This window comes from Phyllostomus hastatus, unplaced genomic scaffold (genome assembly GCF_019186645.2).
Source record: "Phyllostomus hastatus isolate PE091 unplaced genomic scaffold, TTU_PhHast_1.1 phas_scaffold_46, whole genome shotgun sequence".
Taxonomy (NCBI): Eukaryota; Metazoa; Chordata; class Mammalia; order Chiroptera; family Phyllostomidae; genus Phyllostomus; species Phyllostomus hastatus.
In genome coordinates, this window is record NW_025334032.1 from 22,502,868 (window position 1) to 22,530,067 (window position 27,200).

The 27,200-nt window shown below is 40.5% G+C and overlaps 1 protein-coding gene across 2 annotated transcripts in view; it reads left to right on the plus strand.

Moving 5' to 3' along the window:
* Positions 1 to 26,160, plus strand: part of ZMAT4 (zinc finger matrin-type 4) — a 316,551-nt gene extending 290,391 nt beyond the window's left edge. For both annotated transcript variants that reach the window (XM_045821472.1, XM_045821471.1), the window contains one exon: positions 24,213 to 26,160. In XM_045821472.1, coding sequence (XP_045677428.1) covers positions 24,213 to 24,228 — 16 coding nt within the window. In that variant the 3' untranslated portion in view covers positions 24,229 to 26,160. The remainder of the gene's footprint in view (positions 1 to 24,212) is intronic.
* Positions 26,161 to 27,200: the final 1,040 nt, after the last annotated feature.

The following is a 27,200-nucleotide window of genomic DNA, read 5'->3' on the forward strand; positions in this document are numbered from 1 at the left end:
AAATTACTCTAATTATTCTTCCTTCATGCTTGTAACACTTTCTCTAGTGTATGGTTCTAGGAATCGACAGCAGATTATTTGCTCTGTGTGATTCAGATATTCATAATAAGAATGACTTTAGTGCTCTAAAGCAGATTTTTTTACTACCTATGCAGGTAATTTCTCTTTTAACCTTGAAGTAGGATTATTTCTGGATTTTTTAAATAAAATATCTCATCCTGTGCCCACAATGGATGCTCAACAATTAATAGTCTTTCCTTTCCCCACTGTTTAATTAGAATTGAGGCCAACACAGAATTAGAATGACTAAAATCAATGAAAATCGTGAATATCATTTCAAAATGTTCTCTGCTGGCTGTAATTTCTTCATTTCCTCGGGAGGATGTGACAGGCTGTAACAACTGGCCTGCCTTATGATGTGATTTCAGGGAATCAATTTCTCCTCTCACAGCGATACCCTCCTTCCCATACATGCCTGCTAGCTAATTGTCAAAATTGTCTTTCCCAGACAAAAAATCTACTTTGTCTACTTTCCCATAGAAGTCACAGACATAATTGCACAATGGGATGCATAAATGAAAAATATCAGAATCTTACCTGTGAGAGGTTTAGATGGCAAGCCTGAGATAGAAATGTAAAGGATGTCTTTAAATGGGGAGGAGAAGGCAGAAAAAGAAGGCTGGGACTAGCAAGGTTGAGCTTGACCTCTTTAGGTCCAGGACCAGATAAGCTTGAAGAAGTTACACCTATTTCCATATACTCTGGACTTATACTAGTACAAGGGAAAACATATAAAACTTGATAAGTTAAATATTTTCTTATACAAAAAAATATTTCTAGACCCCCCATGCCTTCATCGTTTTGTCCACTATGATTTATTTCCCTTCTTTAAGTTAGTGCTGATAAAACAATGATTTCAAATATTTTGTAACAACTTTATCCTTTTGGAGGACTAACAGGGAGTAAGGAGCTTCACTGTGACTTTTAGCTGGAGAAAGTTTATTAGCCAGCTGATATATGACCTCTGAGAGTCATGATGAGAACTCGGAGAGGACTCCTTCTACCACTGGCCACTTGGTAGAAGGTCAATGGCAGCCCCTGTGGGGAGCCTGACTATGGGGAACAAAAGTGGGACCTGGAAGCCCTGCCTCTGGTTTCTGCTTCCCACCTTCCCCCACTACCCCAGGTTCCAACTGGTTTTCAGAGTCAAGGGACAGCCATCCTTAGAGACCGAACCACTATAGTCTAAGAAGTCATGTCTTTCTCCTGTGGCCTCAGAGAGTTGGAGGTGGAGGTCCAATTGTTCCCATCAGAGAATTGGAGGTGGAGGGAGATACATTATCAAGTTTTGCAGAGCCATTCATATGAAGAAATTCTTAAGACATAGTCCTAAGTATATTTTAAAAATTTAGTTTAGCACATTGCATTTTTTCTTATAGATTTTTTACTTTAAAATTATTTACTTTAGTAGTAGTGTTCACAGAAAAAGATGAATTATGCCTGCTACCATTGGATTTAGACACAGATTGAGTTATGATTCCTGGCAGTGCCTCCTTTTGTAGAGCTCCAATTCTTAAGAATGGTTCAATTCCATTCTCTGTCTGTCTAAAATCCAGATATTTCAAGAATATGGGACTGCTCAGTAGTGTGATCCCTACCTTCAAGAAGCCTAAAGTTTCAATTAGGAGACTAAATTAAGAGATGAGCATAATAGAACATTTAAATGCTAACATATGCAACATGATTTTATATAACATCATGCAAAAAATTGAGAGATGGGAGAGATTAGTGCAGACATGAATAATGAGAGAAATGTGCTTGGATGAGATGAAGCTGGCTGGGGAACAAGGGTGAATTCAATTTGGGGCAGTCTCAGTTTAAGGTGTCTGAGAACATTCAGGTGGTCCAGTGATCATTTAGGTCTGTGGATCTGGAGTTCACAATATAGATGATGGCTGGAGGTGCAGACTCAGGAGTCATCAGCTCACAGGAGATTACTGAAGTGAATGAGGTGAGAATACATGAGATCATTCAAGGAGAGCATCTGGAAAAGAGCAAGAACAAACACACACACATGCACACACACAGAGTGACAAAGGAAAAGAAGTCAGAGCGTTTTTTCGTAATGGCACATTTTATATTCCTTTTCTAAGCAGGAGGAGAACAAGATAGATAAGTGTTTCAGGAGCAAAGGAAAAAAAACCATTTCAAGAAGGAAGGTGCAGAACAGGGTAACTGAATACCAGAAAGAATTAAGTAGGAAGATGACCAAAAAACCCAGAGGGTTTGTCAGTGAGGGGTTGGTGGTTAATTTGGGCCAGGAGAGTCTTGCTGAAGTTTCAAGACCACCATGACCACAAAGGCTGGGTAAAGAACAAAGGGAGGGAGTTTCCTACCAGTGTTCTCCCTGAAGGAGACAGAGTGCCCCGCAGTCTAGCAATGGTAGCAATGAGAAGGGCGGAGGGTGACGTATGGCTTGCATAGAGGAAAAGGTTTTGCAAAAGAGCTCAAAATTAAACAACAGAACCCTCTTATATAAAATAAATAGTATGCTGAATTTGAGGGAAACTGATCTAAACAAAATTGCCACCTGCTGTATTTCCCCTCTGGCCCTGTTTTTCTCCAGAAGTTGGAGGAACCATTTGATAGTCATTGCTGATAGGACAACAAGGGAATGAAAGGTGCCTGCCTTTCTCCAGCCTGGGAGATGGAAGGAATATTGAGATTGGTATAGACTTTAGTAAGTTGACTTTAGACATATTGCTTTTGAAGCAGGTAGTTGGAAAACAGACCTGGAATGCAGATACAAGCCATGACTTAAAATGGAGATCATTGTTTCTGCTAGGTAAGTGAGGTTAAGGCTTGAAGAGGAGATGCATCCTTTGGAGGAGAGAAGGGGACCCAGAGAAAGAGAAGCACCAGGTTTGACCTTAGGCAGCTGTGGGCACTGGGTAAGCAATCTCTACTGCTGTTGGCTTTGCATCCAATGCCAGAGCGTGAGGTGTGCAGGGCAGGATGTAGGAAAGGGAAGTGGATATAAAGCAGGGAAGAGCAAGAACAAGCTCAAATTCATGAGTGTGGGCTAGAACCTGTGAGGATGACAGAAAACCACCTTCAACCTCTGTGAAGTGAGCATTCTGAGGGGGAATCTGGTGAGGAAGGCACAGAAGTGCAGATCTTCCCGATGGAAAAAGACAAACCCAGAAACAGACAGGGAAGAGAATCCCAGGAAGTGTGGCTCAGCCCCGCCGTGCCAGCAGCTCTGAAACCACTACAGTACACTAGTGAAGCTGCTGAGTAACAATATAAGACAGAATGTTTAAATGCCAAAGGAAAGACTCGGCATTAAGTGCTGAGTTATTTTTTGTCCCTCTTTGAAAAAAAATTAAAGAAATCAAAGATAGAGTGACTTCTGAGGTTTGCAATTTTCTCAGGAAGATGAACTTGTTTTATTAATGAATGACATGCTGAATCTCTTTGCTTGAGGAACAAGTAAAAAATATAAATGAAAGACCATTCTTTTTTCAGTTGAACCATATGCCTTTAATAAAAATATTCTAGACTCACATGTACAGGATAGTTAACATCCACCTATGAATGAGTATTATATCTAGAATATTAGGGAACTAAAATAGGACCTGGAAAATACATGACCTTATCTGCATACTGAGATTACTTTGAGGTGAAAGATTAAACCTTTTTTCTCATTGATGAGCATAAGAAAAAAAGGCAAAATTCTGCTGGTGAGATGGCTTGGTGAGTTATTACAGAGCATCTCGGAAAACGGACCATCTGTGATCGGAAGTATTGTTATTTATATAATTTGTTCAGGACAACAAGCTATAATAAAATGTCCAATTTCCCTTAGCAAAATTGTCTATTTTACTTTCAATGTGTATATTTAAAGTGTGACAGAATTATGGAAGAGCATTCCAAAGAAAATCGCTTTGCTGCTTTGTGAATGGGTGGAGGTGGGAACTTACTAGGTGGCACCAGTGTTGGCAGTGGCAGGAAGCCATCTACTGAAACTGGCACCAGGACGAGAGTCGGAGTGTGAGACCAGCCTCAGGGGGAAAATGTATAAAGCCTACACGTGACATCAAGCCCTTGCCCAGGTCCAACAGCTCCTGTCCAGTTTCTGCCTGGGAGAGATTGTCATGAAAGCTTGGTCACGAGGGGGCTTATAAAGATCATTCCTTGGTGCTGTCTTCTTTTCTGTCAGCACATTTTCCAGAAGATAGCTTATCCGAATACACGCATGCGCGTGCGCGCGCACACACACACAGACTCTGTTTATCTATTCTCTATCATCTATGTATTATCTATCTATTTATCAATCATCTCCATATGTATTATCTATATACCTATCTATCTATCCATTTATACATACCCATACCTATGGATATACATAGTAAGATCAACCCTGATCTTTCTCTTGGAACTTCAGACTTCCTACTGACACGTCCAACAGGCATCTTTAATTTAGCATAATTAAAAGGAGAACACCTGACTTCCCTCCAAGACCTTCTACCTCCTCATCCCCCTCCCATCTCCCATATCTTTAAACAACACTATCATTTATCCAGTCGCGCAAGGCAAAAGGCTAGAGGTTAAAACCTGATTCCATTCCTCGCCTTCCCTTTCTCTCCACGTGGAATCTATCAGCAAGCCCTGTGGCTGCCTCTACCTATCTCAAATCTGTCCTCGTCTCTCCATCTCCTCAGTTTCTATCTTTTCTGCACTCCCTGCAGCAGCCTCCTAACTTGCTCCCTGTGGGCACATTTTCTTTTTTATATGCCATCTCTCACACAGCAGCCAGAATAAGCTTTTAAAAATATACCACATGTTTTAGTCTTCTTCACTGGAAATCCTCTGAAAGTTTCCCATTGTACTCAGAAGAGAATCCAAACTTCTTGTGCTGCTCGCAGAGCCCACGAGATCTGACCTTCACCTAGCTCTCTGCGCCAGCTCAGACCAATCTCTTCCTGCCCACTGTGCTCCAGGAATACTGACTGCCCTTTGCTCTGTTTTTCAAACAACCAAACATTTTGCTGCCTTAACTTGTGTTTCCTACAGTACCTGGAATCACTTTCTGATGTGTCTTTCCATCAGTCACCAACATGACTAACTCCTCTTTGTCAATCAATACTCAGCTTAAATGTATCCTAGGTATTATTTACCACATCATTTTATTTTAATTCTCTACCTTACTTATTTTCCTCTGAAATTTCTATCTATCTATCCATTCACCCATTCTTCTATGATTTCACAAATAGAGTAAAAGTTCCAGAGAGGCAGGGGTTTTCTGGGCCTTGTTCGCTGCTATATCTCCACTGCCCCAAGAGGCCAAAACACTGCTTTTGAAGGTATGCACTGCTTTCTAGTATTACAGACAGTGAGAGACAGATACTTTTAATATAAGATGGGAAATGACATTTCTGGGGAAGCAGGGCATGCTATGGGAGCACGAAGAGGGGAAGCCAACTTAGCCTGGGAGAAGACTCCCTGGAAGAGGTGGCACTTGAGTTGTTGATGAGTAGATGTACAGGAAAAGTAAGGAGGTTGGTCTAGCAAGTGACACCACCATTAGTAACAGCTGATTTATATGTTTAGAAAAGAGCCTGGAGTGTAGAGAGAGGAACCAATCAGCGGGAGTTAGCTAGAGTAAGCAGTCCTCGGGGTGGGGCCAAGGAGGGGCTTATTCTATAGGTAAGAGAGAACTAATCCTATAGGTAATGGAGTCACATTCAAGTGATTTTAGAAATATCACTCTGGTAGCAGACTGGAAAAATCTAGAAGCAGAAAATTATTAAAGTAGTTCAGGCAAGACTTAGGAATGATCCCATCTTATATCATGTTAAATTATAGCTGTAGGAATTTCAGGGAAAAGAACACTAAGACTGAATGATAGTAACTTTTATATTTCCTTATTATTTTTATAGTTTCTTGCTATTTCTCCTCACTCTCAAGTGTCCTGAACTGAAAACTGATATTAACAAAAATTATGTCAGTGGATATGATCATTAAATGAAATAAAGTATGTAAAATACCTTATGCATTTCTTGGCACAGAATAAATAGTCTGTAAATATTTTTTTATTTCCCCTATTAACTAACATAGTCATTGGCTTAGGAATAGAATCATGTGGAGAGTATAATATAAACAAATTATGTCAAATAGAAATTTAGGGTCCCAAATTCATACCATCCATATCATTATCTATGAAACCTTAAGCAATGCACTTTATATCATGTTATTTATAAAATATAGAAAATAATTTTCCAGGATCAGGTGATATGAGGCATAAAATATTATATGAATGTAAGGTGACATTATTTTGGTTGTCAAAGCCAGCTGTAGCCAAGGCATGCATCTTATTCTGGGACGAAAGTCAGTCACGGCTTTGGATTTTTTTCCTGGCATTTTCAGGTTCCAAAGTTGATGGCATAACACACTCAGTAGCTACCTTTAAACACAATATATCACTTACTACTTCTAAGTAACTCCAAAACGTGACAATGTCCATTTCCTCTCTATTAACTATGCATTGCTGTGTAACAAATTATCTCAAAAGTAAATAGCCTAAAGCCACAAATATTTGCTGTCTCACAGTTTCTGTGAATCAGGAATGATGCCAAGACATAGTCATCCAAAAGTCTGACTGGGGCTGAAGGGCGTGCTTTCAAGATGGCGCCCTTTCACGGCTGTTGGCAGGGGGCCTCTGTTCCTCACCACCTGGCTCTCCCCTCAAGAGATGGCAGCTAACTTCTTCTGGAGTGATAGATCCAAGAGAAAGAACAAGGGAGAAGACATAGCCCCTGTGTGACCAAGCCTCCAAATGCACACACTATTAATTCCATTTTTTTCTATTTGTTCCAATGAAGCCAAGTGCAGCCACACCAAAAAGGGATTAGGGGAGAGTCTGGGATCCTCTTCTTAAAGGGAAAGTTATGAAAGAATATGTGGATGTTTCAAAGCCACCACATTTCTCTATAGTCAAAGTCAAGGAGTGGTCCTCTGGGCTCCCCTTGAACATCAAGCAGAACATGTGGCTGCCTACACTGGTGATATACTTAGCATGGAGAAGACCCATCTTCTTTCCACAGAGCCAGGTCAACCTGCTTGCTCCACTTGTCCCAATGGAGTTTTATTTGCATTCATTTATATGTCCTAATACACTGTCTTTTAAAAACCATGATGTTTTTGGCAAGACCAAACACAGTGCCTGGCAAAAGTAGGAGTTCCATAAATATAGTTCAATCTATTGAAAGATTCTGGATGTAAATAGTTTATGGGATCCTTTTTTTGTAAGCTGTAGAGGAAGAGGATGTAAGGGCTTGAAGAATAGGATCATGGATCAGGAAGAAAGCAAAGTGGCAACATGACAGAGAACTGGGCACTCTAATAGCTTGGCAACAGCACCTGTCTCGGGGGGTGGCTAGTCTGCAAGGCCTAAAGGTGGACTAAACTCTCTGCAATGGTAGCAGCAGCTTGATGGGTGGCAAGAAGGCTTACAGAGTGGAAGCTCTAGTGGGGAAATTTCTCAGAGTTTACAAAAGGAAAGCCGTTATCAAATATGGAGTAGGAAATGCAGCCTGAAAGAATGAGTGGGTTCAGCAAGAGCAAGAAAGGGCTATTATAAGAAACCTTTTCAAGTAGATTTTAATTTTGGAGGAATACCAAGTTGTAAATTCATCTCAGACATTTAAAATGCATTAGATGCTACTACAGCCTTGGCTGTCGCTTCAGCCAGTGTTTATTGAGCAGCAATTGTGTGTCAGCCGCTGTTCTCATGGCATGCACATCCATTATCTCATTCAGTCCTCATAGACACTGTATGGGAAGTTTGATTAGCATTCTTTTTTCATAGGAGATCACTGTTCTGGCAGCTTGTTCCTTGTTCAAAGTCACGTAGTTAGCAAACAGAAATACTGGGATTAGGATCCACGTTTTTAAACTTCATTATGTCACAACTTTCATTTCTTAAAATGACAAATTGTGAATGAAGATTCATCATGGATTAAATAACGTTTTTTTGACATATAGCATCTCCCTAAAGAAAAGACTGGTATGGTAAATTATAGGTGTAACTCAGTCCGTGAATAGCACCTTGCTCTTGGCAACAGTTTTACCGCAAAAAACATTTAAAATGTGACTGTTGACTTTTTTTAGAGTATCTCCTGCACGTGCACATCTTTCCCATCCAGAGATAAGGGTGTGTGTCCTCCACAACAAGCTCACCTTTCCTGAACATCCAGACTATAACCAATGCATCTTCTACTGGGTAACATCTAATAACTATGTAACTACCAAAATGGTCCAACATACCAAAATTAAAAAACTTTCAAATACTTGATTTACAATTAGACTTTTAATTGAAATGTGTATAGGAAAATTTAGTCTTTTTTTAAAACAATTCTTATCTGTTAGAATTTGCTCATTCTTCATCATTTCTTCAAGGAAAGAGACCATTTTCACTTTCTCCCTGGTGTTTCTCTATGACCTTTGATTTCTGCTGCTGCCCTCCATGCACATGTGCTATCCATTCACCCACTCATCCACTTAATGGGTAAACATCATTCATTCACTCTCAACATGTATTTATTGAGCATCTCCTATGAACTAAGCACTTTTCTAGTCACTGATGAACTATTTGGGGTTGTGGGCCAACCACTGTGCTCAGCTCTATGGGTACAGAGATGTTACATAAGACACTATCCCTGTAATAAACAAATGCAGTATAATAGAAGGTATGATGACATTTTATATAGAATACAGTGGAGACATGTGGATATTAACATCTCTAAAATCAACAATGCTGTTATTAGTCATTTAATATACTCTTATTACATGTGATGTATTGTTTTACCTAGCGGTCCTAAGGTACTTTGTAGAGAAGTGATATGTCAGATAAAAAGTGGCCTTTCACCAGATGATCATTGTGTTAGTCTGGGACCAGGTCTTCTGAGATGCAGGTGCTAAGAGAGCACCCAGTGTGTGAGAACAATATTAGGGCAAATTGGGAGAGCAAAATGTAGAGCGATCCAGGAGAAACTGGGAAAGCTGTCAGACTACACTCCTGGCCTGAGGGAAGGAGAGCAAGAAGGAAAGTTGGGTGGAAATCTCTTGACTACTCTGTAGTCTAAGGAAAGCAGGGCCATTGGGAGATAAAGCCATTGTCTGCTTCTGAAGAACTCCCCCCACCTTCAAGAAAAGATGTGCCCTTACATCATGTCTGCCCAAAGTCATGATCTGGGAGGAGCCCTGGAGGAGGAGTCAGAGGTCAGCAGGTGGGACCCTTGGTCCAGTACGCTACTTGCAGGTGCAAGTCCGTGAGGCACATTCTCAAGGCTAATGTCATTACAGTGAGGCCGGCACCCCCGGCTAAGGGCAAATAAAACACAGGCTTTGCCTAAGGCAGTTTGGTGCCTTTTAGGGGAACTACCAGCCCAGTATGGCTAGAGTAGAAGGTGCATTTTGGTTGGGGTAATGAGGAAGAAGTGAAAGGGGCAGATATTGAGAAATGATTCCAGAGATGTACAGTAACCAGCCACATCGCACAGTCTAAAGTGTAATAAATCTAAGGGATTTAGGCAATAATTGGGGAGTTGAAGGAGAGAAAAGAACTAACCTGGCATGTTTTTCCTCCAAATAAATCAGTGTATGGATTAGAATGTGATAAAAAAAAACAGGGAGAAAAGTTGGAACAGCTTCTCTTCTGAACTATTGCGGGAACACTGGAAATGCAGAAACTCAGAAATACATCTGCAAGTAGAATTAACATCACTTGATCACCAATTGTGTGTGAGGAATTTTTGATTCCCAGATTTCTGGCTTGCACACTAAACCATGGAGATATGCCCTAAACTGGGCACTGCGTGAAGAGACACTAGTTTGGGAGAAATCAGTTTTTGCAAACTGCACCAGCCATATTGAACTATCAGTCCCATCCCCGTCTTTGTCTTCCTCTGTTCTTTTTGGAAGAACACATCCTGGCTCTCTCCATGAAGACAGTGGAGCGACCCTGCAGATGTTGATCAAGAGCCCTGATCTCTGGACAACTCATGATGGATGAATGGTGACACATTGTCTGACTTCCTTAACCCAGCAAGGCAGAAGTTAGCTGCAGAAATCCTCAGAATCTCAGCAAAACATCGTGCTTTGACCCCAAACTTCATCTTTATTATTTAAGTTTCATAACATTAATTCGGGCAACATAAAAATTTCTAACCAAAATTGTGTGAATAAATCACAGTCTTCGGGTAAACAGGAGAGAAAGAAAGGTTGTTGTGGTTCTCTGTGGAGTGTGAAGAGGGCTTCAAAGAAGCATTTTTAAAGCACCTACCTATCCCAACAGATGTGCTAAGTACTTTATACTATTTCTACTGCCCCTTCCTTCTCCTCCTTGCCTTCTATCCTCTCCTCCATCTCCCCTCTTCTTCATCTTTATCTTCATCTCCCTTTAATTCACTAAACCCTTAATGATCAGGTCACTCCTTGATTCAAAACATACTAATCATTTTCCATCTTGTCCACCATAATAGCCTGTCTGTACAATTAGCTGCAGGGCCCCATCCACACCTAAACCTTCCCAGTCCAGTCACCTCTTGGCCCTCCTAATGCACCTCACACTCCTTCCCTCAGCCCCAGCCACGCTGACTCTGCTACTCCTTGGAGAGTAGGAGGGTCTTGCCTTAGAGCTTTTGTACTTACTGATTCCCCTGCCTGCTCTTTCCCCAGCAACTACATGTTGACTGGCCATTTTTTGTACATGCAAATGGCAAGTTCTCTGACCACTCTTAAAAATTGCACTTCCTATTTCCACATTCTCTATATTCTCTGCCCTGATTATTTTCTTCACATTCTAATATACCATGTAACTTACTTATTTTTATTCATTGCTGATCTCTCTATATTAAAATATAAGGTGTGGATTTTGCCACTGATTTTTTGCTGTGTCTTTGGCACATTATAGTAGTGCTTGGCTCTAAAGGGGTGAATGTTAACATCCCAGTCATAGATGAGGTGCCTGGCTTGAGGAAGCTGAAATAATTTCCCAAGTCACATAATTAGTAAATGACAAGGCTTCAGTTCAAATCCAGATCTGTCTGGCCTGAAGATTCATGCATGTCCTTTTCACGTACGCTTTCTTTCCTTTCCAAACAGCCAGTTAAATACTTTCATGTAATCAGTGGCAGCTTCCATACAGGGAGTTTCCACTTCCTAAACTCTGAATTTTGGCCAGAGCAACCAACTGTGAATGAGGGACCTGTGTGAAAAGCCAAGGAAGAAAACAAATGAGATCGACAACAAAACTGGGGGGGTGGGTTGTATACCACAAAAGTTAACTGCTAGGTTCTTGAGATCACTGGAAACCATCTTCCTGACACCCAGGATGGATCAAGCCCACAAACTGTGGGAAAACCGGTAACACAGAGGAGCCAGCCACTGGTCCCATTTAGATGGCAGACACAGATGTCTAACTGCAATTGCTGTTTATTAATATACGTTGCTTGGCTGTTCACAAATGGGAGTTCATCAAAATATTGCAAATGATGTACCTTGAGAAGTGGCACTCCTTATCATGATTGCATTTCCATGTTAGTTTGGTATGTGTGTGAAATGATTTCAAAATGTAGACTCGACTCAGACCAGCCCCTGGAGGCAGGGTACGTCTGAGTCTGCTCCGAGAATCGAGCAGGAGCAGTACTGAGACATGCTTCAGTGCGACTTCGAGTCCAACCTGCATTTCTGTAGCACTAGGTTTGGAGCGGAGCACTTCCTGTCCCTTGCGGCTCACTGGGAGCCTTGCGGATCCCCGGCTCCCTTCTCCCCCACTCTCTGTCAGTCCTCAGGGAGTGAAGGTCATAGGTTGGAAGCAGATAATTGTGCTGCCTCAGGTATCAGTACTTCCCTCTGAGGACCATTGGAATGTAATTCATTTCTTAATCTTTCTTCTCAAATATTAAAAAAGTCAACAAAAAATTATTTTCTTTTCCAACAGGACTTGCCAGCACTGGGTGGGAGTAGTCAGCATGAATTTTAATCAGAGTGTCTGTTTTTCAGCCCTGGATTTCCCATAATCAATGTCTTTCTGTCTATTAATTAAGAATGAATATGTACAGAGTTTGAGAACTGATCGATCTTGACACCTAGGAGACCACTCAGTCACACTGAGAGCTGAGCTGCGGCGCGTTTCTCCATAGAGTGTAACCTTATGTAAGAGATACATTGGAAGATGATTTTTCCTGCTAAAATGATTCACCCTGTGGTTTTTTAAATGGGTCAGCTACTGCTGTAAATTAATTTACGAAAAAGGGAGTCATTTTTTTAAGGAACACATCTATTTAGGAGGTGAGAGGTACATACATTCTCCTTCCACTGACCTTTCTTTTACCGTACCTTAGGTTTGCTCTGCTCTGTTTTTCTCCAGCTACTGTACCCTACTTACCTTTCTGAGGTGTGGGAAGGAGGTTGTGCTGCAAGGGGATGCCCACCTGGATGACTCATTGCCTTGGCTGGCAATTTCTGTGATTGGAAGAGCCCTGTGGTGATGGAAATTGAATAGGGACACATAGATTTTTTTCCCCCTGCTAGGCTTTTGTGAGGGGTTTTCAGCATTTCAGGATACTACTGGGAACAGAGAAAGTCATTCTTTGGTTGTTTTTCTTCTGCTTGATACTCAATAATAGCATCTCCCTCCCCCCTTCCATTTAATGACTATTAGTTTCCTAGGGCTGCCATAACAAAGTTCTGCACACTGAGTGGCTTAAACAACAGGAATATTGTTGTGAAGACTGGAAGTCTGAAATCAAGGTCAGGGCAGGCCCATGCTCCCTGTGAAGGTGCTAGGGGAGGATCTGTCCCAGGCCTCTCCTAGCTTCTGATACGTATCTCCTCATATTCATATCTCTGTATCCAAATTTCCCTTTTCATAAGGACACTGGTCATATTGGATTAGAGGCCCAGCCTACTGCAGTATGACCTCATCTTAACTAATTACATCTGTAAGTCCAAATTAGGTCACATTCTGAGGTTCTGGAGGTTAGAATTTCAGCAAAATTCTACAAAGTTCAACAAATTCTGGGGGTACGCTAGGGTTGGGTGAGACATAATTTAATGCATAATACGAATCACTAGTTCTCTATTGTTGCTTAACAAATTACACTTCGATTTAGTGGTTCAAGACACCAGCATTTATTATCTTGCAGTTACTACAGGTTGAGGATCCAGGCAGGACTTAACTGTGATCTCTGCCTCCGGGTTTCTCCTAAGGTTTCAATCAAGGCTACCCTAAGGGCGAATCTGCTTCCAATTTCACTCAGATCATTGTTTGCAGGATCTGGTTCCTTGTGAGTTGTTGACATCAGAGAACTACTGGCTAGAGGCATTTCTGGGCATGGGCAGCCTATAGCAACTCAAGCAAGCAAGCCACAGGCTAAGAGACAGTGTGGGAACAAGATGGACACCACAGCCTTTTCCTTAATCTTGAAATAACACTGCCCATATTGTATGTGTTAGAAACAAGTCACCAGATTCAGCCCACAGTCAAGAAGAGGACATCGCACCAGGACGTGGATGCCAGGATGCAGGGACCTCACTTTGAAAGCTGCTCATCTGGGTCTGCCCTCTGAGTCATCCTTTCTTGTTCATGAAAGCTAACCCAATCACACCCGATACTTTGCTAGGCCTGCTTCCTGCCAGTAGAATTTCTGGGTCCGCTGGTCTCTTTGCATTTGGTGCTATCTCTGCTCCTTTCCATCTAAAATGACACTGTTTCTGTGGACGCCATTTTCTCAAAAATGTTAGAATTTTTGTGAACTTTACTGGGATTCACTGCACTAGAAAAAAGTCACATCCACAAATCTCTTATTCTAGCTTTGGGTCCAGTGGAAAAGGCTGAGAAACAATGCCCTTAAATTTCCTGGAAGCCCTATTATTCCATTGAGGGACACCCTTACTCTCTTCAAAGGCCCCTGTGTGGGATCCAGTAACAGTCGGATTCTTTTACCTTTTCCAAGTTTATATCAGGTGTGATGCAGTCTCAGCTGTATCTCCAGACCACATTTTCCTGATAGTACTCGGAAGCCATGTCTTAACTTTAACATCCTTTGCTGTCCCAAGAGACTGAGACTTTTTTAAATCATCAAGTCTTGGTTTCTTTTTGTTTAACAGTTCTTCCTACAATTTATTACTATTGCAGTTTACTCTAAATGTCAAGAAAAACCAAAATGGCACCTTAAACACAGCTTGAAAATCTCCTCAGCTGGATCACCAAGTTCGTTAGTGCTGGTCGGGACCAAGTTGTGAGTTGCAATTAGCCCCTCCCATACATAAATGCAAATCCTCCCTGTGGCCTCCACCTGCTCCCGTCTTCCCCTCCTCCACCGGCTTCATTGCCCTTCACAGATCCCGACTACTTAGGCCGAGGTTTTTAGCACCCCCAGCCTGACAAACATCTTACTTTCAATAGCGTAAGTACATTAGAGTCAAGTCCTTGGACACTTCAGAAATCTGTGGTGATAGAGATTTATCATGTAAACAAACCAATGATAATGTAGTCAGCCAATATATTATTCCCACTACATTATATGTCAATTAAAATGTATAATGTAGTCTTTAAGAATTAATGAAGTCACATTATTATATACAGTTATCATTGTGATGATTTACATTTAAATAGCTTTGCCACTCATTTTACCATTTGCAAAGGGTTTCATCAGTCCATTTATTTCTCACAAAAGTCCTATGCAGCAGATATCTTATCCTCAAATTGGAGACGAGGGAACTGGGCCTCAGAGAGGTAAAGTCATCTGTTGTTAATTGCATGGCTCAGATTGTGTCGACTGGCACTGGATCCCAGACTCCACAGCAATATACTTCACTCTGCATCACAGACGTCCTACTGGGACAATGTGGAGGGCATTGTTATTTAAAGCGGGCCATCACTGTCCGTTTTCACTAGGAGGATTCCTAGAGGTGTCTGAATTGTCTCCACATCATTGAGTTTCTCTTCCACAGACATTGCAGACACCGTTGCCCTTTGCAGTGTGCACCTTGGTTTGTTTTGGTTTAGACCTGGATATTTTGAAGGGTGCTACACTAGGCCGCCACCTCCCAGAAATTCTCCTTGAGGACATGCCGACTCTTTTATATCTCTTTGACTGGTTGCCACATTTATAATACAGAGTTTGGCTCTGTTTGAAAAATGCACTGGTAGATTTCAGCAGTGGATTCAGGCATCTGCTGAAAGGTTTGGCTGCGTTTGTAGTTGGTGCTGGTTAACAAATGAACTCTGAGCCTGGAGGAGAAAAGAAAAGCAAAAGAAAATTTGTATAGACTCTTCTCTATCAGTGGATGTGTCATTTTGGAGTTTGTAATAATTCAGATGGGACTGACGGAAAAAAGGTGAACTTGGAATTGAATGACTTAAAGGATTGAGTCTATCTCTGCTCCGGTGACCTTCACCCATCCACGGGGTTCCAGCATGACAGAGGTGAAGGGGCCTAGAGAATAACTTGGTCTGTTTCTTCATAGAGCAGATGAGGAAATTAGGGCTTGGGGAAATGAAGTGACACTTGCAATGTAGCCAGTTAGTGGTACCAGGCCCAGATCACAATTTAATGCTCTTTCTGAGTTTGCTTGTTCCATCACATAGTGTTTTGAGGTTTTGATAATAATATAAAAATTGTCAAATAATTTGTTATAAAAATTGCATTACCATGTTACTTCTATTTTTACCACCAGCAGGCCAGCCAAGGTACCAGACATAACTGACTTTGCCTAAATTAGGGGCAAGATAGCAGCATAAATAACCCTAACAGTGATAAAAGACAACATTTATTTATTGTTTCATGTGTACAAGGTACATAATATTTTCATGTATTAACTCATTTAATTTTATAGCAGCCTCTTGAAATCTGTGCTATTGTTATATCATCCCATCTTATGGATCAGGAAACTGAGGCAGTGAGTTCCAGATCTGGGATTTGAGGTCCAGCATCTGATGGTGCAGCTCGCTCTGCCCCTGCTGAACTGCTTCTGCCACATGCTCCACTGCACAGCAGCTCCTGGTCGAGCCCCTTGAGACTGATCAGTGCCTGCCCCAATAGAAGTAGGCTTAGGCTCTGTCCACTCCAACACAGAAGCAGAATTGGATAGGTTTGCTATTGCAATAATGCGTGTGATTTTGCACTAACTGCCTGGAGTTATCAAAGATTTTAAAAGATAGGGCCGAGTCCTCCACAAGACTACCCTCCTTCAGATACCAGCGGCTGCAAGCTTTTGGGATTCCAGGCTATCTGCTCTTCTGACCGAGTGGCTACAAACCCCAGGTTTCCCACTGCCTCCTCAGGTTCAATAGTCTACTGTTGAACAGTCTAAAAGGTAGAAATCAGGACCAGACAAAATGCTTAGGGTAAGGCCTGGGAGGGTCCCAAATGCAGTTTTCGTGCCCTCTTCTTGTGGAGTCAGGAAGCGCCCCTCATCCGTCAGGCACATTGGTGTATTCACCAGGCAGGGAACCCCTCTGAGCTTCAGTGTCCAGAGTTTTCGTTGGGGTTTTGTCACTTAGGCTCGAGCAATTGAATCGCTGGCACGTGCCTGGTCTCAATCTCTAGCCTCCCCATCTTCAAAGAGGTTGAGCTAGTATCATTTGGCTAAAATCTCAACCCTCTGATTACAAGGTTGGTGTTTCCAGCATGGCCAGTCCCATCCTGAAATTATCTAAGGACTCACTATGTGTTACCTCATTAACACAAATTATCAGATGGGCCCACCCTGAATAACAAAGATGTTCCAATCAATTGGGACATTCTAAGGGTTTAAGACAGGGACTCCAAGAACCTGGACAAAAACCAGATGAAGTCTTTATTATATAACAACTTCATTAGAAATTTTTCTTTCAATGATGAACAAGGATAAGGTCACAAGAATCTCTGAATTTTCAGTGGTTACTTGGCACATTCATGTCCATGATCTCTTTTAATGCTCATGACAACCCTTTGTAGAAGATATGGTTGATGTCTTTGTTTTACACATGGATAAACTGAGACTAAATAAAGTTAGGAATATTGTACATGAATATCCAACCAGTAACAATTGGTGCTGGAGTTTAAAACCAAGTTTTCTAACTTGATATCATGAGCCCTTTGGACCTATTAGAAGAATAGTAGAAGATAATAATAGAGATATAGCTACTTTAAATACTTAATTGTTTTTCTCCTCTGAGAATGCAGGCTAAGAATGAACTTGCCCAGTATAGGACAGGAAATGAGGACTTCGAGTATCTGGGTGTTAAGCTTCTCCCCACTGTGGCAATAGATTTTCTCTCTAGCTTTCTTTATGTATTTACATGTATTTGGGGAAGGCTGTGCATTGATTCTGTGTCAGGCCTCGTCCAAGAATTGAACACACAGACAAAGACACAGTCCCAGGCTTTTGTGAAGGGGAGACAGATGGTAAACAAAAGATTGCAATAGGATGTGGTTAGAGAGACAACAGAGGGAAGCACTCAGGAGGGGGACTTAACTAGGACAGGATAAGGAGGAGAGAGAGTCAGGAAAGATTTCCTGCAGGAGATAAAAGTAAGAGTGAGGCTCCGAAACAAACAGGCCTCCAGTTCTATAAGTGAATGGAACAAGGTGCTGGACTCTTTTATCTGTCTAGGAGACTGATGCCCCTTGCTGTTTGCACCTGCCTCAGCTATGGCTGGAACCCCAAGGTTGGAATGGAGTCCTCCAGATAAGGGGCCTCAGGTGTGAGGATGCAGGCCTTGGTAAGGCTGAGGGATATGGACGTGTCAGGGGCTCCATCGAGTATCTCACCTGTGAAACGAGGACTTTGGACTTGTCTATGATCCCTGGTGTCCCTCTGCCTCTAACATTTCATTTGTAATTTTATGAAAAATGGTTTGCAAAGCAAATGAATAGTGTAAACAAGATTATAAAGAGAATGTTTGCCTTCTTAAGGGAATAAATTGTTTTCAAGCACATCAGGGGCATTAATTTGCATATAAACAATGCAAGTTCTATATGAAGCAGAGAAGGTTTGTTTTCTTAGGTGTTTTGGTAAGTTAATTGCAAATTGTTTTTGTAAATTACTCTGTGTATATTAGGAAGTGATAGAGCTGCATTAATTTTATACAGTCTATATTTTGAATATTCACAACTTCTGGAATGTTTACAATATTTGACTGTTCTCTGAATTTTCTTAAATTATTTCTTCATTCAATGGCCATAACAGACAGAGTTTTTTTTTGCCCCAAGAAGGACTTGGATAAATTCGTCTTGTGTTACCCAGATGTCGGAGATGTTGGCTGAATATCCCACTTCCAGTCATCTTGGTTTGGTATAGGACAACAAAATATATAATAACCTGTTTAAATCCAAAGCCCTGCCTATGCTTGTAATTCCCAGTTCTTGTGGTCTTTCTTCATCTTTCTCCCCTGTAACTTTGCTTTCTCCTCTTTTATCAATCAGACTACATAGACTTGCACTAATAATTAACATTTTGCAAGAATTTTATTTGTTTAGACAACTATTGGACATTTGGACGTCATACAGAGACTGCACCATGCGCAGAACAAAGCCGTCTTTCTGATTCTACTCTCTCCCCATCTCATCCCCTGCTCCCACATTCTCTTTCTCTCCTTTCTTCTCCACCACCCCCAATTCCCCTGCCATTCACCCTTCTTGGAAGCAAAACATATTCACCCCTTGCCTTAAGCATAACAACTTATTGATCATTTCCTGTAGCTTGGACATATTCTTGAGGCTTTGTTTTCTACTTCCAAGTGGCTGCTCAAAACATTCCAAGTACATTTTGTTAGGCCAAGGGTACATTCAGTAAAGGGTATCATAGGGAAGCATGCTTCAACTAAGAGTGATATATAAAGCTGGGCAAGATGTGTAGAGTAGAGGCTTGGGCAATAAGTTCCTGGGCAGAAGAAGGAGCCTATGCAAACCATAGAAGCACTTAGGAGTGTTACAGACCCCCGCCTATGCTGTTATGGAAAAGCTGTGGTGTTCAGTTGCCTACTGCCAAGAAGCATGACTCCCAATGCAAGAGTTTGGTGAACAAGGAAAGGGGTTGTTTATTTACAGGTTATATAGACTCAGAATAATAGCAGATTTCTGCCATTAAGTCCTACTCCCTTTAAAACACCCCTCCTCCTCTGCCCTGAAAACCTAGGCCAGTTTCAGAATACTCCAGTCAGAGGTATGGTCTTTCAGAAAAGCAGAAATCTGTGGCACAGTATTCCAAGCCACAGTTCTGTATTCCAGGCATCTCCCACTAATCCGTGCTTGGTCGGACAGGTCCCTGCATAGCTTCATTTGCTCTGCCACTGTCTTCTCCAGGCAGGTTTCCCAGCAAGTCTCCTCTTTCTTACTCCAGCTCTTAATTCAAAACCGCATGGCATTTCCTTATTCCAAACTGCTTGGCACCTCCTTACACACCAGACTTCATGGCCAAATCCCCCTACTTCATGGCTCCTTCCTCATGGCTGCCACTCACTACTGGCCTCATGGCTGATGGGGCAGCTCTTTTGCACCCCTTCAAGCCACACAGCTGCTACTTCCTCCTCTCTCTCAGTCTGCCCTTATTTTAAATGCCGACCTGAAGCTTCCTATGTAACCACATATCTGGCCCCTCCTACAATGTGCCACTTTTGCTAGTTCCCCCATATTTTTTACCTTCTTTCAGGTGCCATCTTTAGCCAGGGCAAGAGTTCCTCATGACACAGGAGCCTTTGGCTCCTGCCTTTCATGCAACTTCTGTATAAGCTCCCCCAGCTACGTCATGAGCCACTATATAGACCTTTTACCAGGGCAGCAGCACAGCTATCAGCTAGCTATCAACTTGCCATTGTTATAAAAAGTATCTTAACTGCCCTATCACCCCTTTCTCCCATCCCCCTACCATGGGCTGTGGGGAATATTTTGAAGACCCCGATTTGCAGCTCATTTCAAGAGCATGGCAAAACCTCAAGTAATTCTCTGTGATGGGAGTTTAGAATGATTTATGGGGGCAGGGGGTGTATGATTGACAAAAAGTTGCAGTTGGAGGAGAAAGCAGTGTGGTCACATTATAAATGACTTTGGTATATTTTCTGCAGTAGGTGATGGGAATCTAGAAAAGCACTGCAACACCAAAGGATAAAGCAGCAGAGCCAGTTGCAAAGATGCCATATACACACTAGTGCAATGGCAAGGGTCTGGAATAAAGCAGGGATGGGAGACGGGCAGAGGAAATGACATATTTCAAAGTGAAATAGAAGCCAGTAAATCTGTAGTTGATGAGGGAGAAACAAAACAAGCCTAGAAAAACACTGAATTTCTGCCTTAAATTATTATTTGCCAAGATAGGAAATGCAGGGGGGGAAAAGAATAAAAACTGGGAAATGTTTAATTTTGGAAATTTAATTTAATTTGGTCCTTGGATGTCATTCATGGCACATCTCAGTAGGTTGAACAAGTTGAAAGTTATAACTGTTCAGCAACATGCTTGATGAGAATGTCTGACGTAACTCCTAATCTAATAAGTTCTGGCCATGTCACTGCATGTATGGTCCACCATTTCATTTTTCATGCCACTGTAAGCTTGCTCCCTGGCTATCAGAACCTGGGCTTGGTAATGGCTGAGGATGTTCTGTTTTGTTTTCTAATTGGTGTATCACACAGTTTAAATTTAGCATGGGACAAATGAATCAGTAAATTTTTCTGGAGTTACGAACTTCAGAAACACTTGGTCAGAATGTTTTTCCTATACTTTGATAATATTTCAAGAAGACTACATACATTTCTGGTCATTTTAACTTAATTTAATATATACAACAGGTATTTTAGGAACTCAGTTTACCATTGGGTTTACTTGGATTTTCTTTTCTTTTTTGAAATAATTTTTTTCTATTACAGTTGACATTTAATATTATTTTATATTAGTTTCATGTGTACAGCATAGTGGTCAGACATTACATAATTTACAAAGTGATCCCCCAGTGAGCCTAGGGCCCACTGACACCGTACATAGTTATTACAATATCAGTGACTCTATCCCCTACGCTGTACTGTGCATCCCCATGACTCCTTGGTAACTACCTATTTGTACTTTTTAATTCCTTCACAATTTTTTCATTTCTGGTCATTTTTAATGGTGAGAACAGTTTAATTTTAGTATTTAAAGCTCCTTTCCAGGTATTAAGAAGTTCTTACCAATCCACATAAGGCAGTTTAGAGCATCCCGCCCCCTCCCCCTCTGCCCTCTGAACCCTTCTGGTCAGTAGGGGGAAAGAAGTGACTAAGAAAAAGAGAAGCTTTTTTTAATTTAACTGGCCCTGGAAATGTGAATCTCATTTGCCTTGGGGCTTTAGAATGCAAGACCTGCCCTGCGGGGCCATCACATCCCCGTGTGTGTCAGGAATGCCTGCCGGCCGCAGCTCGCGGTAGACGTGCGGAAGCTCCTCACCGTTCCCTGCCATGAACACTGCTTTTGGAAGGTGGAGGCATCCATTCCTAATTATCCTGAGGTTTTTCTTACTGCATTACCAGACCCCAAGAAAAGGCCCTCATGATCTTTTGTTATGTTTTCTTTTTTTTAAAGTGAAACGGAGGTTATGTTATCCTCTTTATTATGATGATATATCTCAAAAATAAAGTGAACTCTGTGAGTATAAGTGGTATGTGTACAATGCAATGGAAACTGTCTCTTTAACCCAAATCAGATTTAAGACTCCCTGAGAGCAAAGACCGTTCTTCACCATACATGGAAACTATATAATGAATTCTTTTTTCCCTATGCTTTTCTTCAATTTTCTATTTAAAGAAATTTCTGAAAATACATGAATTATGCAGCTTATCTCTCAGATGAAAAATAATTTTCTCCTGGGGTTGAATGGCTGTGTATTTATTAATAGCAATAAAATTTTCCATGTTCTTCTGTATCAAATAGGATGCAAACTACAACATAAAGGAGACTTTATAGTAATAATAATAGCAACAGATGAATAATTATAAAAGCTATATGGAATTTAAAGGCATTTTAATTTGTCATTACTTCCTTGCATTCAGAAAGAATCTGAATAATTATTTTGACTATAAAAGGGAAGAATGTGATATTCTTTCTCATTATGAGGTGAAGTTCTTAATATACCACTTGTACTATAAGTTGAAAAAAAAACACAACTCTCTTCTGGTTAGCTCTAATGATGCAATCACACTGAAGACCTGCTCCACTGCAGATATGTTTGTTCTTCTCACTGTTATGCTGCACGTCAAACTCGCTTTAATTTGACAAGTGTTCATCTTTGCAGCTTAGAACAATGGGATCATACTTGTTTGTTTAGTGAGAACTTTTCACCTTTGTGTCACATAAATTCATGAAGATAGCAATGACTGTAGAATTTTCTTAGGTCATGACTTGATGGTAGCAGAAACGGAATATGAGATTCTAAAATAGGATTTTTCTTTTTATAACTGTTTAAAAGTAGCTGTCACTATGAGGGTCATTCCAAGGCAAAATTTCAAAGCTGTTTTTATAAAAAAACAATAGCGTGTGGTCTCCATTTTCTTTTGGTCTGCATTATACCAACAATATCCAAATTCTTATTTGAATTTTAAGAATATTTTATTTTTAAGATCTATTTTATTAAGCATTTTTGAGGAGAGAAAATAAAATTTCAAGATAGGCTGTGTGATTCTAGGTGAGTGATAGAATTTCCTTTTGTGGCATGTGAATTTTCATTTATCAGATTTTCCACTAGGATATTTAGATCTTAGTGGTAAGGGACAGGAAAATCTATACAAAGATTCTAACATGCTCTTACATTTTTGCCACACTCCCTCCTAGAATATAACTTTAGTGTTAGTAGTCAACTATTAGAAAATACTGTTTTAGCAGTCTTTATTTCTTTTTTAATCTTCATCTGAGGACATTTTTTTGTGTGAGAGAGAAAGGGAGGGAGGGAGGAAGGAAGAGAGAGAGACAGAGAGAGATCAGTTGGCCTTCTTGTCCGCTCCCTGAGCAGGGATAGAACTCATAACCTGGATATGTGCCTTGACTGGGAATTGAACCTGTGACCTTTTGGTCTATGAGATGATTCTCCAACTAACTGAGCCACACTGGCCAGGGCTGTTTTGGCAGTCTTGATGCAGCCAGAGGACATCTTCAATAGCATGAGAGATATCCCCTGCACGTAATGTCAATAAGCTCTTTTGCCTTCTGAATCTGATCTTTCTCAGAGTTCAACCCTCACTGCTTAATAGGCATATAACCTTGTGCCATTAACATAGCCAGTTTAAGCCTCAATATTCTCACTTACAAAAAATGGGGAGAAATGGCCCTGGCTGGTGTAGCTCAGTGGATTGAGTGCGGGCTGCGAACCAAAGTGTCGCAGGTTTGATTCCCAGTCAGGGCACATGCCTGGGTTGCAGGCCACAGCCCCCAGCAACCACACATTGATGTTTCTCTCTCTCTCTCTCTTTCTCCCTCCCTTCCCTCTCTAAAAAATAAATAAATAAAGCCTTTTTAAAAATGGGGAGAAATAATGTTCATATGTTATTACATTCATATGTTATTAACATTCATAAAGATGGTTGTAGGGATTAAATTATCATGTAAAACAAAATGTGAAATTCTTGACATATAGTAGGCATGCAATAAATGGTAGTATCTGATTACCATAAAGAAAAACAAAACTAAAAAACCTTAAAAAATTAATGAACTATTTGATTTAAATCAATACTTTTTGAGGGTAAAACCAGAAACAGTTTTTTCTATTTATCTACAGAAAAACTTCTGAATGAATAGAGAATGAGGTTTATAATCATTTAAAATCTAAATGCTATAATGTTCTCCTTTCCCAACAAGAGGTTTCTACAAGTAATTTTATCTGAAATTTATAGGTATATGCAATATGCCACAAATAAAAATTCATTTATTATTTTTATTTTAAGAATTTTCAGAATGAATTTAATGTCTGGACTGACCATGTAAAGATATATATTTTCTTCTATAGACATACATGGAGATGATATTGGTAATAATTGAGTTATTATATAAATTAAATTATTTGAATTTAAAAGATTTATTATATAAATTTAGCTTTATTTCAATTTGATGGATAAAGTGATGTGGGGGTGGGGGGCAGGGTGAGAGAGAGATTGGAATATGTAATTATGAAAGAGGGTGAGACTGTCTTCTCTTCTGTCTTATAGCCTGAAGAATAAGTAGTGAAAACATCAATCAAGAAATGAGAAAAATATCAGGATTTCTCTGCCATGGAGAATTGCTTATCAACCACCAGAGGATTCTTTCTTGAACAATGAACATTTCTTACGAGGATTCACAAATTAACATATGACTAATCTTAGTTTTGGGGAGTAAATGAGCTTTCTTTTTTTTTAATTTTGTGGTAAGTTGTGATGTGTGGATGGATTTTTAAATTCTTTCCTGATAACATATTCAGCTCATGTTAAATTATAACCCTATAGAAAACAGTGGGAGCATCGTTTAAACTTAAAGACAGTGGAAAAATCTTTATCTCCAGCTTATTCTAGACTCCTTTAAGATATAAAATTATTCTATTAAATCCTTGATGATTGAGATGTAAACCACCTCTATCAAGAAACAAACATTATTTTTTCATCATGTTGAACATGACTATGGCAACATGCACTGAACCAGAAAGAATCACTATTAGTAGAAGATAAATAATGAATGCAAATCCTGGTCCTTCTCGTTTCGCCTTCAAAAATGTGAGCCAGGTTTGCCATCTGAACAACGAGAAGGAAGCTGGTAAATAAAGGAAGAATCCCCATCTCTGTTTTCCGATCATTCAAAGAACAGTTTCTCAAGGTTAAGCCAAGTCCTCTTTGCAAGCTGCCAAAATAATAGCTTAGGAAAAGAATTAGTTTGCCTGCATGATGATCCTCTTAGGCAAAAAAGTCTTTACAGCAGTTGACCTTGATGAAATGTTTTCCCAAAGGCATCCAAAAGAAGAATTATAAATCCCGGAATGAGAGAGAAGTAAATGAATATTTCTTATGAAGTTGGCCTGACTTGTGGGCTTTAATGTGGGGTACTGATGATATGGAAAAAAAGTAAATTCTGAAGAATGACAGCCTGGGGTATGATGAGGTCCCCTACTCCTCTGTTTCTCACTGATGCCCTCTTTCTGAGCCAAGATTCAATCACTTTGGAAAAAGCACCAGTGGCCAATATGGCTAACTGGAACACTTACTGTCTGATGGGGAATATCTCGAAGAATAAATCATAAAGCTCTTTCTCTAGGTTTAATTCTTCTTCACCAGGGCTGGATGTGGTATTCTGCAGGCTGGCTGGAAAGCCGGGCATTTAGTTTCTATTCCTGATGTTTCTCAGTGCTCTCTGGCTGGGGTTACCCTTTGTTCATTGTGACTACAGGCAACTGATCTCCAGATGTCAGCGTTTCTGGTCACCTGTTGTTTTTCTAGAGAGCTGAGGTGGTTACATCTCAGTGAGCAATAAATGAAATGACTTAGAAATGCACAGCATTGTTATTCAGGTATCTGAAATTTGGCACCATCCCTGGAGGCAGGCCCACTCAGGAGGGACCAGGGTGGCCAGTTTCCATGCCGGCGGAAAGAAGCAGCCGCACCAGCCACAGCTGTCCTGTTGGAAAGAAGGAAGGCTTTGATAGGAAGCAACCTATCTTGCTGTTTTGGAAAGCACACAAAAGAGCTACCAACCTCCAATGATGACTTTAGTTGAAATGTGTAAAATATGGCTTTATTTGTCAATTCTGCTGTAAAATAAGCACTGTCCATGTTTTTAAAAAAGTCTTTGTTTTCCTTTGTGTTTAGCGTGTGAGCTCATGCCCTCAGGTGTTTTCGTTTTCGTGTTTTTAATAATCTAATATAGTGTAGACGAGCCTATGAACATAGATCTCTTTTCCTTTACAGAGAGGCTCTGCCAACATTTATAGATAAGCTTCCAGATATAATAATCTGATTATTTCAGAATTCTTCATTGAAGCGCCATCGCTTGCTGGCAAGCTGTCAAGTGAAAGTGAATACCCTGCCAGAGACTTTGTTTTCAGATCTCTTTACATATTTTGCCCATGCAGATAAGGGAAATTATCATTCCAGGGAACCATGGAGGTGATATGTTCAGCTTTAAACAAAAAGAACCTATGAATATACTTATATTTTGGGAAGTCTTAAATGGAAACATTCCTGCTTGGAAAGCTAGTTGTTTGTTGTCATTTTTGGGGAGGGTGGGGATGGGGCTAGGGTATGGTTATATTTGTTTCACTAGGTCACGTCTCTCATTCTAGTTTCATTATGAATGAATGGGATGAGATGCAAGGTAAATATTTTCAAAGAGGCAAATTAATTCTGACCAAGAGAAAAGACCCTTGCAGATTTGAGCTTTGTGGAGCTACTCTGGCAGGGCCACCTGATTACAGTAGAGATTCCAAGAGAGATATGGGTAATCCTCAATTCATGTGAACTAGGGAAGAACGCTACCTATTAGAAAGAGCGAGGCTATCCAAATTATCTATACTTAAAGCACTTTCACAGTTCCAGAGTACTTGTAGGAATGTCAATGAAACTAGCCACCTACTGCCCGTTTGAAGTTTTGCTCCAATGAGGGAGAAATGATTCAGAATTAACATAGCACTCAAGCCTAACGGCGGCGTCCTTCTATTAGAGTAAAATTTTTGTATTTAAGGGGACACTAGCTAAGTAGTTAAAATAGTCTGTCTTTTTTCAGAGATAAAATGCTCCTACAGTCCTGGTTATGAAATTCACTTATTTTCCAAAGAGTTTTTCTTCCTAAGTGCAGAGGTGAGAGCTTCAGGCTAGCACTTGTGCCGGTGGCCACAAATGCCATGGCTGTGAAACCCAAATTAATGAGCTTTCATTATACATGGTCTTCACAGCCAAGTGCACTAATAAATATGATCATAAAGCAATCTGCTAAGTGGAGAGGACTACAGTGATCCCTCTTGCTGATAAAAGTGGTAATAAAACTCTCATCTGCAATCGCTTGCCTACAAAGACCAACAGGATTTGTTTTTCATCTGCCCCTCAGATGGCATATAAATATAAATAGGAACTGCAGGAGTTTTTAGACCTTTCTATCAAAGTGAGTTTATTAGACCAATCGGACCAAGAAAAGAAAAATAGGAAATATTTTGATGAAAAATCCTAATATTCCCA